We start from the raw sequence: 18386 nt of genomic DNA on the forward strand, positions 1-18386 counted from the left end.
CACACTAAATATATATGTGGATAGTCAAACTGGCATTAATAGCTATAGCTATGAATTTTACACTACAAAATATAAAATTGCCATAGATACCTTTGCAGGTGGCTCTCCCGTTCTTTAAGCTCCCATTCTCTCCCACAGATGGTATACCCATCAACCAATGAATCATCAATCACCTCACCCTGCCCAAAGTCACAGTTAACTGAATCAGACTAGATATGTGATCTGACCTACTCACATATTCCATCTCTCAGTAATTTAGAAGAATGAATTACAGAGACTTTGAGGTGGCCACATTTAGTCAAGAAGACACCAAAGCTCTGTTAAGACCCTTTGTGGATAATAAAATTAAATTAATTTTTGAAACAAGTAAGTACTTCATTGCCAAATAGAGTTCATTCCAAGAAGGCTAGGAGACTCCAGTTTCACAATATCCATCAACAGTGACGAGGAAAGTCATGTGACAAATTTCCAGAAGCAAAAGCATTTAAAAATATCCGAACTCATTTACAATAGCAATATCAAAGACTTTATATACACATGTATACATTTTATGCACTGAATAACATCTACGACATATATTATTTTCTGTTATTGACATGTAAAGTAATTGTTTTCTTTTCCACATCTATAATTAAGGAATAATCTATCTCTTATCTGGAAGTATATAATCTCCTGATATTATAATACAACATTGTCATCTACAAAGTTCACACAAGAACTACATAGGAGGGACTAGAGAGATGATGGCAACCAGTGATCCTAATTGCTGAGCCATCTCTCCAGCCTCCAGAAGCATTTTTTTATTAAGAACTTACTCACTGCATGACAATACTTGTCAATATACAACTAACCCAAAATGACATCATAGACTCAACTGAAGAGATTTTTCTCAGATTTTCAATCTAACAGAAACAGATTAAAAAGCAAAACAAAATAGATATCTGTTCCACTTTCTCTTATTCAAAGGATACCTATACAAAAAAAGACAAAGACAGCAGTAGCACATTTACCCCAAGAAACAACCATGGACTTCTCAAGGTGTGTAAGATTCAGGGATCTATGTTTCTTTCCATGTTTTTCTGGCATATTCTGAACATCTTTTCACACATGCAATATTGTTATGATGGAGGATTAAGTAAGAATGCATGGATCTAATCTGGAAATCCAAAAGGATACCACAAGTGGAAAACTCCACACCCGTGGTTCACAATGTGCAAGTTAATAAAAGTGACATGCCACCATAAACAAAATGAAGGTTACAAATCCATATATTGATCAGCTCAACAGATGCAAAGAAGGCACTTAAGAAAATTCAAACTTTCAAAGGCAGACTGCTAAATAAAGTAGGTTCAGAAGGAACAGACAGCAATATAAAATAGTAGCCTGAAGTAAACCAACCCTTATCACTATAAGGAATGAGAAAACGTTTAATGTTTTTACACCATGATCTGGAACAAGACAAAATACCCACTTCCACTGCTTTTACTCAACACAATACTAGGCATCAAAGTAATCAACCAAGAGAAAGAAGTAAAGAGCATCTAAATTACTACTCTACAGATGACATGATCTTATACACAACAAGCCCCAACTCCAAAAAAAAAAAAACCCTAGAATGCATCAAAATTGCAGAATACAAAATCAACAGCAGAGCATTACACTATTAAGTACCTATAGTAGTAAAATGACACAACAGCTACTAAAAAAGGAAGAAAAAAGCACAGAACAAAATACCTAGGATTGAATATATTTAATGAAAGAAAACACATCTCTCCACTACGACCCATAAAACACTGATGAAGAAATACTGCAATCAGAAGCATATATATATATATAATATATATATATATATATATATATATATAATGAATGAGAGGCTGGAGAGATGGCTCAATAGTTAGCATATACTGCTCCTGAAAAGGCCAGAACCCATGTTGGATGACTCACAATTATCTATAACTCCAGCTCCAAGAGATCCAACAAATCTTCTGGCCTCTTTGAACACCCCTACACATGTGACATATGTAGATACATGCACATGAATAAAAAGGAAAGAAAAAAAAAGAAAAGGGTGCTATCCTGATTTTAGAATCCCTAGACAAATGGCATCAAGATCTCTTAGTCAATCCTCATTGTCAACTTGACCAAATTTACCATCACCATGGAAAAATACCTATGATTTTGCCTACAAGTTTTCAAAAGGTTTAACTGAGTTACAAAGTCCCCACTCTGAAAGGGCTGCACCAGCCTGTGGAATGAAAAAAAAGAAAACCATATTTACCTCCAGCATTCTTCTGCGCTTCCTGGCTAGTCACAATGCAACCAACCACCTCACACTCCTGCTGTGCAGTCTTTGCTACCACAGTGAAATGCACCTCTCCTTAAAATCGTGAATCAAAAATAAGTAAGTTGTTGTTTTTAATTGTTTTGTCACAGCAGGAAGAAAAGTAACTGGTACACTTGGAAATGTCTTAAAAATCAAAGTTATTAAGACCTACAGACCTACCAATTGAGACTCTGGGGAATGCAACCCCAAAAGTTTGTTTCAATAAACCTTCAGAAAAATCTGACACATGGTAACATTTGAGAATTATTGAAACAAACCATTTACACTACCTTGGGGGTATTAGAAAAGTCTGGACAAATCCTGCTAAGTGACCTATCATACATGTCCTACCTACCAAGTACTGTATGTGAACAACGTTATTCTCAGTCTAGGAAACCAGCCATTGTGCTGTATGGTAAAGTAAGTAAAATCAATTGTCTCCTATATGACAGGCAAGCAACAAGGTTTCTTATGGCATCCTTCATAAATTTCTTTTCCTCGGGAATCACAGATTGCCAGAATAGTCACATACACACACACACACACACAAAAAAAATAATAACTGAAGGATCCACAGAATGGATGAAAAAATAATAATCTTTTAATTTGCCCTACCCTCAAGCAAATTTGACATTTCCTTTTTTTCACTAATGTAGTAGATACTAAGAAGTAGTACTAGCAATACTAACAGAAATCATAAATCTTTTCATGTCATGTTACAATGTTACTTGTCTAAATATTGTTTATACCCTTCACTACTTCAAATTTAACATAACCAAATCCAACTCTGCATCCTGTTTTACTGTTAATATTATTTCAACTGTTTTTCCAAAATAACTTTCCTATGATTTTGTATATTTAAGGTATCATTCTGAGAAGTTTCAACAGACTGCCAAAAGAATTCATAACACAAAAAAGCTGAGAATCCCTAGATAAAGGTTCTCACATTCAGTGTAACAGCCTCCATAACTGAGAGAGGAATCGCTCCTTAATTACCCAAACTGGAATGCTACCAGAAATTAATGAGCAGTGTGAAGATGAAAAAATTCTCATTTTGCCTGCAATAGTCACTACAGATTGAATTGCTAATAATGTTCCAGCTGAAAAATATAATAAAATATGTAGCATAGCTACCCTCATCAATTACCTTGTTTTCCAAAGTTTTCTAAACATGCTAACACTGAAGCTCACTTAGGTACACCAGGCTGTCTTCTTTGTCTACTCTTCCTGTGTTTACCAACCACTGAAGGGGTTGTCATCATGAAAATCTATTTTTCTCTCATGACGGTATGTTTATACAATCTTTAAAATAAGAAAACTCTGAAAAACTCTGAAAAACAAATTACAATCTTTAAAATAAGAAAACCCTGAAAACTCTGAAAAACAAATTACAAATACTCAACTATTAATTTAGAACTCAAATACTGCTTCAGAAGTAGCTAAAAATTTAGTTCTCTTAACCAGTAACCTTTTTTTTAATCTTTTAAAATTTATTATGTATACAGTATTTGGGCCTGCACATACACCTACATGCCAGAAAAGGGCACCACATCTCCTTATGGATGGTTGTGAGCCACCATGTGGTTGCTGGGAATTGAACTCATAACCTCTGGAGAACAACCAGTGCTCTCAACCTTTGAGCCATTAGCCAGTAATCTTAAAACTTTTAATTTTTAAGTCAGTTTAATAGTTACCCTGTCACAGAGAAGGAAGAGAAAAACATATACATTATTTTTTTTGCAAGTGCTTTTGAAACTAAAGCTTTTAAAAATATTTTTCAATTGGCAGGAGAAAGAAAAAACAGAACACTATAGGAAAACTTTTATTAAACATCATATAAGGCAGATTTAAGTCTTGCTCTTACGAGCTCTTACTGCTCGTTCAAATGCCTGCGATTCAGTTCCCAGCACCCACACCCAGCTCATGATCACCTGTAACTCCTGGTCCAGAGAATCAGAAACTTCCTTCTGGTCTCTGAAGTCACCATACATGTAACCAGTTTACTTACATACATGGAGGCAAAACAGTCATACACATTAAATAAAAATAAATCTTAACCAAAATGACCCTTTTGGATACTTACCCCTTAACTTTGTCCATGGGAAGAGGCAAAGGACAGGTTATTTTGTCAAATTAACAACACTATTAACTACTCTTGTAATTCAGCCAAAAGCCTCACACCCTTTGCCCAAGGAGGTAGGGGTGAGGAGATACACTGGCAAATAAAAACAGGCTGATTCTCACTCTGCAATCCTCTGATTTCAACACAATATTAGTTTATGGGAAAAAGAAGCCATGCTGCTGAGGAAAATCTGGAGCTGACTACCATTTACTTTCACAATATTAACTCCACAAAGAATAGTCCTGCTCCATTTATATAGCACAGTTGTGTTCTATTTATATAGTACAGACAAGGCAAATAATCAAAGACTAACTTTAAGACAAAATAAATAATCCTAAGAGACCTTCTGCCATTTGTACTGGCCTCCCTCCCTTCCTATCAGTCATTCCTCCTCTACTGGCTCTATCATTTTTTATCATTTCTCCACTTCCACTCTACTTGAAATGAAGATGCAGAGATGTATGTTCAATCATACTCAACCAACTAGCTATGACCATGCCAATGGCTATATTACAAACCTTCCATCATTTAAGGTAAACATTCCTGCTCAATATCCTGCTTGTGTAAGGTATTAAATAAAGCAAATAGAATACCTTTCTTAGGCCAATTAGTCTAGTTGGGAAAATGTATATTCATTCTCTCCTCTCATTTACAACATTCATACACATACAATTTTACACACAAGCCCAAACACATGAGAAAGCTGATTAAAGCAGTTAATAGCAATGAGTAATAACAGTAAAGATAGTGCAAGAAACCAAAGCTAAGGAAATATCCAAAATACACAGTGGATTGCTCTATCCCTTTATAAGAAAGTATCAGATAGTGAATAAACATAACTGATTATCATTCAAAAAGCACACCAGGTAAAAACAATGGCCTGGAGAACTAACTGCAGATACAGAGTTCAATCTTCTAAAGGAATATCTCTAATACCCAGTACCACAGTTGTTAGTTCTCTTTATCTAGTTATTATGGACTGTTAGAATGGAAGTTCACAATGCAAGAAATTTTTACAGCCAAAAATCATCTAAAGCTCAGTTTATTTCAGAAATAAGGAAAGCAAGGGCCTAGATGGCTCAATAAATTCTTTGAAGCCCAGAAACTCCTACCACACAATTCTGCAAAGTATAAAGGATTGGCTTTCTTTAAACAAATCTTGGAGATTTCTTTTATTTTAATCTCATTAAAACCCCTTTCAAATTTATGGCTTGTAAAAACTAAGTAAATGAATTCACTATTGGTCAAACCATAGATTGGTGCCCCATGTTTTTAATCCCAAGCAGAGGCCAGCCTGGTCTACAGAGAGTTTCAGAACAGCCAAAGCTACACTTAGAAACCCTGTCTTGAAAAGCACGCATAAATAAATAAATAAATAAATAAATAAATAAATAAATAAGCAAACAAACAAAGAAACAAACAAACTCCCTAACTGTTCCAAACCATCAGTAGTAGCTTTTTGGTTAACTTCCTGTTTATGAGTAGACCAACTCTCTAACTACCAGGCTTAGAGACAGAAATCTGATGCAAGTCAGATAAGATAAATTCAAAATCCCAAGAATCTGAAAATTTAAACTGAGAGAAATTTAACAATGATGAAAATAAGAGGGCTGGTGACATGGCTAAGAGAGTAAAGGTGCTTGCTGCTAAGCCTAGTGATCTGAGTTCAACTCGCACAACCATATAATCCCAAAAGCTGTCCTCTGACCTCCACATGTTCTAGATTTTCTCTCTCACACACACACTAACTGCAATTAAATTTTTAATTAAAAGATAGTGATACTTGGTTTAGTGAATGCTTACCTCATTTCATATTAACTTTTCTAAAAACACTGCAATTCATTCTCCAGCAAACTGATGGAATCTTATAAATATTAGCATGTTCAAGAATGCAAACTTATATAGCCTGTACAGGGACAATGTATAGTTAGCCAATATTGTTCAGAGCTTCTCAAAGATAATTAGTTATCAGTGATATCAATGCCACTTGCTGGTAATGGACTAGCATGGCCATGGTTCCTGGCCTTCATTACTCAACCATTCCTTGGAATCTCCTAGACAATTCGCAGGGTTCCTTAAAGTAGTCAGCTTTGTTTTCTGCTACCTGAAACCAACAAAATATAATCCCACTTGTAAATGTAAAATAGGGACTCATTTCAGAGAATTGAAATATAAATATCTAAACGTATACCATGGACCAAGCATTCCTTTGCATTTTTAAGGAATGTATGTACAAAAAGAATTCAGTTTCTTCTATAATACCAATTGCCTCAGGACACTAATTTAATTGATGAAGCAAAGGTGAGGCTCAGAGTCCTGAAGTCAGACATAGGACCTCAATTCCTGACACTAATGTGCTTTATTTTAGATAGGTCACGTTGGACAAGTCATTTAATTTCAAATTTCTGATCTCTGGAAATAAGACATTTGCACTTAAATATCCTATTGCTATAAGAAGCTCTAAACCCTGAACTTAACAAAGTTAAATGAACTTAACAAAGACCTGGCACACATTCAACACATGTGTTAACATACTCTTGAGGTTATATAAGATGAGCAATCTGAGACTCAGAGAAGGTAGGCAACTTCTCTCATTAAATAGCCACACAATGAACCAGAACTAGAAAAGTTGACTCCAGAACCACATCAGAAAAGTCTTTCTTCCAGATTACTCTATCAACTCTTGGGCCTAACATCCAAAGCTACCTAGAATCTGGTACAGTTCTATGCTTTGTTCAACTTAACCTCCATCCCAACTTTTCTTCAACCACTTATCAAATATTTACTGAATTCTACAGTATTTTAAACAGCACTGAAGATGGGAAGCATTCAGATAGGAAGAGTTAGAAAAGAAAAAAAAACAAAAAGACATCTACATACGCAAAAATAAGAAAAAGCTAAAAGAATAAAATTAGGAAACAGCATCCACCCTTTCCTAAATTTTGGCTCATCCAGAGAAGTTAGGAATGGATGATAAAGAGAATCTGGAAGAACCCTCCTTTTGTCTGTGTAATATCCATACAGTTTTCTTTGAATATCTTATGTTCAAGTAGTTACATTAACATATATTGTACAAACAAGTTTGAAAGCTCAAACTGGGGCAAGCACTATGACACATTGGGTAAAGACACTTGCTACACAAGTCTGGTGCCCCAAGTTTGATCCCTAGATTCCACATGAAGGTGGGAAGAAAGAACTGTTGTAACAAAGTTGTCCCTACCCTCACAGGAACACCTTGGCATGTGCGCACTAGTCACACAAATATATTCTTTAAAAAGAAAATTCAAAATTCTCTTTCTGCATGAAGTCTACTTTATACATCAGAAAGTTTCTCTCATGCTTCTCAATTATACTACATTTAACTTTTTCTGACATGCCCTGATACCTGCCATACTACCTTAACCCTCTAGTTTTTGCTAATCTTCCCAATACTGTACATGAGTTTGACTTCAAATTACTCATTTTAAGTCCCATGAAATCAAGACATGTATTTTCTGGAAGAACTAAGAATACTTCAGCACTCTGGCTTATATATAACTTTGATACCCAGTGTGTATCATTCCAATATCTTATTTAGATAACACTTGGCATGTAACACTTTTATTGAAAGAAATAATTCATGTTTTTACAATACCAATGTACAATTATAATCTATTATAAATTTTATATTCTATTATAAATCATGAAAAACATCAGTGTCTAAGTTAATTCTGATAAGACATTAAGACTCAATAGATTTCTTCCCACTAAAATATCACTTAAAGGGCAAATGACAAAAATCAAAAAATAGCAATGGGAACAAAATTGCAAATTCAAATCAGTCCTGTTCTTTTTCTTTGAAAATAAGCCAAAAGGTGTAGTGGACACCTTTCATGGGAAGAGGATGCAGGAGGATGGTGAGTCTGAGGGCAGCCTGGCTAGAAACCAAGACTCTTGTGACTTTTGTCTTTAAAACACTGTACATACATACGTGTGTGTGTGTGTGTGTGTGTGTGTGTGTGTGTGTGTGTATGCTGAATCATGATTCATGTAGAGTTCGGCTCAGGCATGTGAGGAGATCTCACTCACAGAAATCTGCCTCATAGTTATGAAATAGTTAATTATCACAGGACAAAAAATAATAATACTTCAGTCATACCTATGTGTTCAAAAAAACAACTGGGCATCAAAAATGGCCTCAAAATTAAGAGAAAAAAACAAAATTAGTATATTTGGTTTTGTGCAGCATCAAAGTAAAGCAACAAAAAGGGCTTCTACAACCTCCTGTTTTCTGTTGCATTATAAGAGTGTGTGTGTGTGTGTGTGTGTGTGTGTGTGTGCATTTATGTATGTATGTATGTATGTATGTATGTATGTATATGTGCTCACACAGAGAATGCACAAGAGTGAACATGCATAGAAAAACAGGTCTCAATACTGAAAAGACGCATTCAAGAAACATTTACCAAGCACATATACTAGGTGCCAGGCACTTGGAATATATTAAGGAACAAAATCAGTAAAGTCATTATAAAGATTATATTCTAACAAGAGAAGAATCTAAAGTATAAACTAGGATTTATTCTTATATGCTTAAGGCAACAAGCAGTCAAATATAATGGTGTCAATAGAAAAAGAAGCAAAATCAAGTTACTACTAATAAAAAAAGAGAATCTGAAAGAAAAGCAAAGCAGAGCAGAGGATACAGCTCAGTGATAAGAGTACAGAGCCCATAGCTCTATCCTCAACACTGCAAAAGAAAGCCAAACCAGAGTTAAGTGATTTAAAAAAAAAAAAAACACCCAAACTTCTTAGTAACTTAATAGTCAAAGCAAGTCAGTATAATTTCTGAAAGTTCTCAGAATTATAAAAATAAATTATTTACAAAAATCCTAATAAATATAATACCATGATAATTCTGGGTTCTATAACAATCCTAAATATGAAAGAATGGGGATTATAGCAGTAAACTTTTCAACATCAAGAGCAAGGGTTTGAATTCCTGACCATTACCATCAGTGAGACCTTTTAGGTTATCTATAAAACAGAAAACTGTAGTGACTCACAAGGCTGTCATCACTAAGATTAAGAGATAATCATAAACTAGGGAAAACTCAAATGTCTAGTAACAAGTACATATGGAGTATATGTTAACTATAATATTATTCAGCAGTAAAAGGAATACATGGTGTATAAAACAAGAGACAATAATTAATAGTATCATGCTGAGCAAAAGAAGCCATACACACATACTTATCCTCCATTGACACAAAACTTCCAAATGCAATGCCAATCTATAGTGAAAGCAAGTAGATGGTCTCCTGGAATTACAGTCCAGGGATTAGCTACAGAGGACAAGAACATTTTCTGAAGTTGGAAATGTTTCTTATTCTTGGTTGTATACATTTGTGAAACCTCATTAAATCTTTATTGTAAACGGGTAAATCTTCCTGAATTTATGTCTCAGAAAAGTAAATTTTTAAAAAAATTTTATATTAAATATACCTAGAATTCTTGACACGGTATCTGGGATCTAAATATTCCACAAACAGCAATATTAAAAACAATAACTACTACTATACAATATTCATGAAGAAATAGCCAAATAACTAATAAGTTCTTTTTTGGGGTTTACAGTAAAAATAAATTACAGAGTTTTAGACCAAGCACCATGAGGAACACTACTGGGACTGAAACACAGGATGACAACTGTTAAACCTCAACAAACATAAGGAAGAGAAGAAAGCAATGTAAAAACACACGTCCAAAAGAAATGGTTAAGAGAAAGATGTGTCCAGCAAAGACAACACCATGCTACCAAAAGCAGACAACTTCTAAATTACCTTATCAAGACACTGTCAGAAGGTAGTTCAAAATTGAGTCAATGACTATGTAAGCCAATTTCTCAAACACGACTAAGCACTAAATCTTAGGCATAAAAGCTAGGCTTTTTTTTTTTTTAATTGAAGGTTTAAAAAGAGGCCCGATTTTATCTTCTACTGAAAATGTTAAATCAGGTAATCAAACACCAAAGAGAATGTGATTAAGTCAAAGCACCAACACAATGAGGTCAGAATTCAAGCAGCCAATCAAAGGCTTAAATGCATTTCCTGCACTATTAATAGTCAAAAGAGAAAACCAATCGCAGAAACCTCCAGCTTTCTTTTGACAGTCACAGAAGCACGGGAACCAATCCACACACACCCGAGGTTGACAATAAGGCGGGACTGAAGGTTCATTGAAGAAATTCTTCAGGGTGCAGTTACTATGAACTTCGCATGCAAGTAACAACACTCCAGAGTCGTAAACACCGTCAAGTCGGGGGAAATTCAGTCTTAGGTAAAATTTAACCCCTGGAGAGAGGGAAATAGCATTTTTGCCAAAATGTTACTATGCGGTCAAAAATACTAATGTCAATGTGGACGCACTGAGTCTTTCAACTTGGAAATGGCCATCTCGCATGCTACCTCCCCGGGACGGTGCGCTGGGAAGCGCGGGCCTGGTTCCTAGCACTCGGGCTTCTTCCTAACGCCGTGCAACCGAGCAGGGCCAGCCCGGCAGGCTAAATCCGCGCGCGGTGCAGGGGGCTCGCTAACGCGGGGTCCCGCTCGGGAGTCGCTGCCCCGGAGCAGGGCTGCACCGCCTCGTCCCGCCGCACCTCCTCGGGCGGGCAGCGCACACCGTCACCCTGCTAACTCAAACCATCACCCAGCTAGCACGAAGGTGTTTGTTGAGTTTTACTTTTCCTGCATCATCTCAAAGGCACTCGAATGCACGCAAGGATCTTAAAGTGTCACGAAAAGATCGCCTAGCCAAAGGACCTCCACCCCCACCCCGCAACACCGCTCAATTAATCAAGCCCGCGCCGGGGAAACGTCTATTACAAGGTAAACAGAGGCCGTACGCCAAGTGCGGCCCGGCGCATCCCTGCGCCATTCCCGGCCGCTGCTTACGGCAAGGCCCCCTTACGGCAGCGTAAGCGGCGCCGAGAGCTAATCACAACACTGGGACGCAACAACATGGCGGCCGCGGGCGGGCGCTGCGCCGGCCGACAGGTTTACGCTACTCCGCCGGCGTAGGGTCCCGAGCGCGCAGCGGCAGCGGCGCCCTCCAGCGAGCGTAGAGCGCTCTGTGAATGGCGAGGCCCGGCTGACAAAGGGGAGGGGGGAGGAGGGAAGGGGGGGTAATAAACACTCGAGTCCCTACCGATTCCTCCTCCTTCTCCATCCCGGTGGGCATCTGGGGCACGGCCCGGTTGATGGAGACGCAGTCGTTGAGATCAGGCATGTCCTTGCCGCGGTAGATGGGCAGCGGTTTGGCGGCGTCCAGCGCCCGCGCTCGGAAGGAGAGTTTACTCATTGTCTCCCCGCCTTACAGGAACAGCCCGGGCGGCGGCGGCGGGGCGGGCGGGGAGGGGGGGAGCACTCCCGCCGCCTCCTCCACCTCCTTCCTCAGTGCAGCGCGGCCGGCCCGCCCCTCCTCCTCCTCCGCACTGCCCCCGGCCCCGCATGGGCGCCCACCCCGCCCAAAAACAGCCCCCCGCCGCCCGCGGCCGCTTCCACACTCTAGATCCGCCGCTCGCCCGCCCGATCCGCTCCCTGCGCCATGGCCAACATGGCGGACATTACCACAGCGGCGGCGAGCGATCCCGGCAGCCCGCGCGAGAGCGCGCCCCCGCCGCGGGGACGCGCGTCGCCCTCTCCCTCCCTCCCTCCCTCCTTCCTCTCCCTTCCCCTCCCCTGCCTGCCCACCCACTCTCTCCGCTCCGCGGCGCGGCGCGGCGCGGCTCGGCGCGGCTAGCCAGCCGGCGACAGCGAGCTAAGTCCGGGTGCCCGGGTGCCTGTGTGCCGGGCGCTCGGCGGGACGCCGGCGGGGCAGCAGGTGCCAGGTGCGCTCGCCCGGGCGCCAGAGCAGACGCCTCCTCTGCCTCTGCCTCTGCCTCTGCCTCCGCCGCCGAGTCGTTCCGCGCGCAGGGCTCCCTCGGGGAGGCGCGGCGCTCAGGACCGCCCGCCCCAGGGGGCAGGAGGTCGGCCACCCGGGCGACCGGTCGCCACTCGAGCCTGCGCTTAGAAAGCTCTGATCTCCGGAGCGCCTGTTGCCTGGTTCGCGCCCCGGGTTTGCGCATCCCGGGGAGGTACGCAAAGTCCGTGGCGTCTGCCCACGCCGAGAGTCACAGCCCTGCTGCGTCTCGCGCCCTGAAAAATCGGGCAGCCCCGGTCCGAAAGAGCGCCCCAACGTGAGGCACTCCCGCCTGCACCGCCTGCACCGGCAGGATGCTTGTGGTAGCCGTGAGGGCTCCTAGTTTGAGACTGCTGGGCGCAACAAGCGGACTTGCACCTGTCATCCAAACTTCCCTAGTTATTTAGTGGATGGTAGGTAGTTCTCTTGACTTAAAAAAAAAAAAAAAAGCCAGTTCTTAAAGGTTCGATTTGAAATATTTTGCCCAAGCAAATACGTATGTTAAAAAAAAAAATACTGGTTGCTGTGGCAACTCGAAGAGTTTAATAAAGTTCCTGAATCAATTAACTTGCATGTTACGGCTTTACAACTGTTGAATAATTAGCAGTAAGAGTCGTAAATACTTGAAGAAAAGAGCATCTGAAAAGATTATAGTCCAAAAACATATAGACAAATGCTTGGCTACTTGAAGAAAACGATACAAGATGACACGAGAGAGTAATGCAAAGTTAATCACCAAATGACATCTACGGGCAGTTGCTGTGACCTGTCAGAGAAAGGCGACATAGTTTTGGCCAGAAGCAGTAGAGCAGTATCTCTGCCAAAGGAAGAATCAAATTGACTCAATTAGATACAGCTACTGTTGACACAAACCTCTTTGTTGCCTAGTTTTCTTTGTCTTTAACCATTACAGGTTTCTCAGAAAATTCCCACAAAGTGCAACAATTTTACCATTTTGTAATTATTGACAAAATCCCTACCTCGCTCAGAAAAGGGTAGATGGTTTGCTAAAATCTAACTGTAAAAACTAATTTCTCCTATTTTTTGATAAAGCACAACTATCTTCATTGCCACCCACTTATTTTCTATTTTTCTCCCTACCCTTTTCCCTTCTCTGTTTCCCCTTTGTCTCCAACTTTCCCTTTGAAGGTAGTATGGTTGAAGATAAACTTCCTAGTAACATCTAAATAATCTGACCAGGCATCAACACTTTGGAGCATAGTTCAGTGGGCTTGTGTTTTACAACCACTGTTATTGGGAACAATGAAAACACTGTGACATGCTTCTTGTAAGCAAAACCGTTCTCATGCTTGTAGGCATGCCCTGCTCTTCGTGCTACCCTCTGGAGTAGTTCCAATCCAATCTTGTAAGGAAGAGCAAGAAGTTCTCAGATTGGGGGTGGGTCATTACTGAGTTCAGACCTGAAAGGCAAGGGGCAACAGTGGTTGAAAAAAATGAGTCACCCAGACCTTTTTATCTGAATGCCTGATCCTTCTCAGGCTCAGAAAGGATAGCTTTCTTGTAGCGTTTCTGCTTAATGTTACACTCAGAAAGTGTGAACGGTGTATGTGTGTGTGTGTGGTTTCAAGAAGTTGAATCCACTTAATTCTTATGGGTACATACTCCTCATAGGGAGAAATACTGTAATTTTTACTAATAAGGAAACTGAGACTCAGACAGGTAACTTGTCAAGTTCTAATACCACTAGTGGATTTCAGAGCTGGATTTAAATCTGGATCTATCCTGAGTCCAAAACTCTATTCTCACAGTGGCATACTTTAGTATCCAAGCTCTTTGGTTTATTGACCATCCAATGTTCAAAAGCTTCTGACCCAAAGTTAATTAATGAAAGCCTCCAAAGTTAATTAGTGAGAACTTCTAGCCAATGGCAAGAATGGCATCTCCTCTTTCATCACTATAAACCTAGTTCCACAGCTCACATGAGGCAGGCCTCTAGTGTGTTTGCTGATTGATAGGAAGTCATATTATATCAGCTCCATGAAGAACTTCAGTTCTTCTGACCCTATTCCATCCCAAGTTGGAGTTGGAGTGCTTTCCTGGCCTGGCATCAGGCTTGGCCATGGATGCTAATTTTTCTTTTCTGGCCTGCCATACTCATCAGAACTTTAGAACCAGCAAGAGCTTCTCAAAGAAACATTTTCTTTTTCTAATGTAAAACTCTAACACAGGACTGTTATTTGCATCATAGCTGGTTTGCTGTTGTTCTTTTGCTTTGAACAGGTAACAAATTTTTCCCAAAGGTCCCTTTTCTTCTTGCCTTGTAGGCAATGATTCCAGAGCTAAGAATAAACAGTTTGAAGCAAATGTTATAATACTCTTTCACCTGAGACACAGTCTGTTTTCTAAGCTTCTAATTCAGTGCCCAAACCCAAATGCCTGTTTCATTTCTGGAAAGTAGTTTTTATTTGTCTACAAATACTATTTGTGATAAAGTTTATTTCTATTTGTTGAATACTTTTATTTATTATTGCTAAAAACACAGATATCTTTTCAGTCCAGAGTATTCTAATTTCCATATAAAATACACATGTATGTGTATAGCCATCCTAAAAATCAGTCTACTTCAAATACATTCTGGGTCAATCCAAATGACAGCCATCTAGTCTAGCAAATGTAATATATAAATGCCAAGAATTAGAACCAGTTTTATAACCATATAAAAATACACAAATTAAGGAACTGTAAAAAATTGAAATTACATGTCAGTTTGCATTTCCCAGTACCATAATGAAGGCTTCCAAATAATAGACAAGTTACTTTTTGAAAACAACTTTTAAACTAGTAAACACAGTCATTATTCAGTGATTTCAGGGTTTTGCAAATGTCACGTTCTTTCTAATTGACTCCAAGTCTGGGCAAACCCTATTGAAAGTTAATTGGGTTGGTATGTGAACTGCATCTCCACCCTTCCCCCCCATGTTCCTAGGAACGAACCTAGTACTAATAAAGCGTCCTTGTTTCCCATATGTAATCTGAATGTGGGAGTCTGCATTCATTACAATCAACAGGAATCGGTCCTGCCCGCCCAGTCCACTTATGAAGGGAGCTCTTGATCTTTTGAGACGTTGAGAGAGAGAGACAGTACTGAGGAGACATATGACAAATATCTACTTTAACCTCTTCACTTGCCACTAGGAACATGAGACAGTAAATAAAAATCTGTAGCTGTGCTTCAGTCACCGGAGCAACATCTCCTCTCGAAGACCTGGTTGGAATCACAGGGTGCCACCTTGTGTATAAGCTGACAATTTACTTCCCAGCTCCACTGAGCCTCCAGACAGAGTCAAAAATAGTCTGCCACAAACCCCTTCGTTTTACTAACCAAGGAAAGATGGGACGGATTAATTGAAGGAAACAAACTTGAAGTTTGTTTCAGAGAATCTACAACACTTGACTTAAAACCTGACAGGCTGTCTCATTTGTCTCCCCACCCCTGACCGGAAAACACAACTAATGTCCCACATATGGAATAGATTGACACCGTACACTCAGTCTTTTAAGTGGAGGAGGGGTAGGAGTAATTAAGCTCTTGTGATGGGGCTAATATTTCTGACTTGGATAATTGTCTGTGTTCTAACATGTGAGTGAGTGAACTACTTAATATCATGACTTTAAATTTCTTAGAAGCATTAGGTTCTATTCAGCTGATGAACATGGGTCCTGTTTATTTTAATAAAGTGTGATAGTGATGTTTGGAAAAATAAATTCGAAACGAGGAAATACAAGCAAAGTCATGGACAGTAAAATAGGATCTCTTTCAGTGCTGCTATTTGAGAAAAAAAAAAAAAAAAAACCCTCTACCTTCAGCACTGCTCCCAAGTAGCTAAGGCTACCACTTTGACTCATGCAGCTAGTGGCACCTTTTGTGTTATTCCAATAAGGTGCGGGAATGAAGAACCTGGGGCTTTGCTGGAGATTGTGGCTGCACACCTGCTCTTGGTTAGACCTCCTGTGACAGGCTCATCTCGGCTGTCTTCCCTGACTTCTGCTACAGGCTCGTCATTTTCTCAAGCACCCCAGGAAGGTAGCTGGGAAGATGAATTGATTTATTCATATTCTCCCTCGTCTCCCCCTTCCTGGTCTCCCTGACCATAAACAGGCTCAGAGCACTCAGCTCTCTGGGGTGGAAAGTGTTAGCTGAGAGGACTCAATTGCTAGGAAACCTGGGCTCAGCTATTTTAAATGCAGCTCCCCTCCTCTCACCTGTTTTGTATTTTGCTTTTATTTTTTTAATCTCTCCCACTAACAAAGAGATGATGTTTACCATATAAGCACAGATTTGCGAATCAAGTGTGCAACTCGAATCCTGAGTTAAAGAAAATGGTGGACTGATTTCATAAGAGCCATGCCTTGTTGAGCTTACTGTTGTTGTCCTAGAACGAAACAGCTCGTTTGCTATGGTATTTGCATGGTACTGTTAGCCCTTTGGATTCCACAGTGAATTGTCAGGAGGTAGAGACCTTTTGTCAACTATTAGAGGTGACTTTGCTGGAAAGAAAACACCCCTGAAATAAGACACTAGTTATTTATACCTAAGCCACTGCCTCATTCACCTGGTTTCAGAAAGAATTCCATGTGGCTTTAGCAGGAAGCTAATATATAATAGTAGGATGGCATTCAAACTCTAAATTCCTAGCACCCTGAAATAAGCATGTCAGCTTCACAGTTCACGGTAACCATTAAATAATGCCATTACTCTGGATAGCTATCACTGCTCTCAATCAGAATGTCCAGGAGTAAACAGAGCACTTAGATGGTGTAACAGTAGCTCAACAAAATCTTTACAATAGATACAAAGGGGTACCCTCATGCTGTTTTCTTCCATATAAACTAGGAGAGTAAAATAAGCCTGGGATGTCTGAGGCTATGAGCACCATCCCACACAGGTTTTATGGTAAATGGACACTGTGGTCCCCAGGCAACCCTTCATGAATGCATTTTCTTTCTACTGTCTCTTGATAAACTGGATTGAACTGAAAACTGGGCTCTGGTCTTTTCTCCTAAAGTGTGACTCTTCTAAGAGCCCAATTACACTTATGCACCTCAAATGACCATGTTACAGGTGATGGAGTTAGATCCTTTTGTGAAAAACACTTAACAAGCACCAATACTTTGTCTTGCAGTGAGGTGAGGGTGTGACCCCTGGCAGAGCCAAGAGGCAACTGACCCTGGATAACTAAGGTAGGTGTTGGCATCTCAGGTTGGATGGCACTGGGGGATAGGAATGCTGAGAAAGTGTTCCTCTATTTGCCGTGGGCAGTTTGGGTAACACATCCGACTGTGCAAAGAAAGGGAAGAAACTGAGTTCACAGGACCCACTTTTCACTTAAGTACCAAGTCCTCATCTTCTACACTTCTCTAGTCTGGCAGTCCTGGCAACTGTGACCATACCATCTAAGGCAGATAGATACACAGGCCTATGTCTACATATGACATAGATCCACTATAATTGGACCTACAAAGACAAGGGATTCTGGGCATAGAACTCAGGTTTTTAAACTTGCATGGTTTTAAAATCAACCACACTACATGGCAATTGCTTAAATCCACTAAGCCATCTCACTGGCCCAGAAAACTACATTTCAATCTGTTTTTAGATACATTTTATTATATATGTATGGATGTTTTCCATGCATGTATGTATGTGGACCTGGGTGCTTAGTGTCCTTGGAGGTCAGAAGAAGGCATTGGATTCCCTGGAACTGGAGTTAGAAATAGTTGTTAGACACCATGTGGGTTTTTGGAATTGAACCTAGGTCCTCTGTACAAGCAACAAGTGCTTTTAACTGCTGATCCATCAGTTCCCAAACAGTTCCTAAAGCCTGTTTTAGGCATAGAAGTAAGTCTGGAATATTTTTTCAAAAATATTCCTTTAATGGGAGGACTTTTAACTAATTCTCCAGCACCACGTCTGAAATGTAGCTATTATGATAATGGACTAAACCTTTAAAGCTGTAAGCAAGTCCCTGTTAAATGTTT

At 39.9% G+C, this 18386-nt stretch overlaps 1 protein-coding gene across 2 annotated transcripts in view; it reads right to left on the reverse strand.

Moving 5' to 3' along the window:
- The window catches only part of Epc2 (enhancer of polycomb homolog 2), a 98652-nt gene extending 86566 nt beyond the window's left edge, over window positions 1-12086 (reverse strand). For both annotated transcript variants that reach the window (XM_027420464.2, XM_027420463.2), the window contains exon 1: window positions 11634-12086. In XM_027420464.2, the coding sequence (XP_027276265.1) occupies window positions 11634-11786 (153 nt within the window). In that variant the 5' untranslated portion in view covers window positions 11787-12086. The remainder of the gene's footprint in view (window positions 1-11633) is intronic.
- Window positions 12087-18386: the final 6300 nt, after the last annotated feature.

The sequence above is a fragment of the Cricetulus griseus genome, chromosome 6, assembly GCF_003668045.3.
Source record: "Cricetulus griseus strain 17A/GY chromosome 6, alternate assembly CriGri-PICRH-1.0, whole genome shotgun sequence".
Lineage (NCBI taxonomy): Eukaryota > Metazoa > Chordata > Mammalia > Rodentia > Cricetidae > Cricetulus > Cricetulus griseus.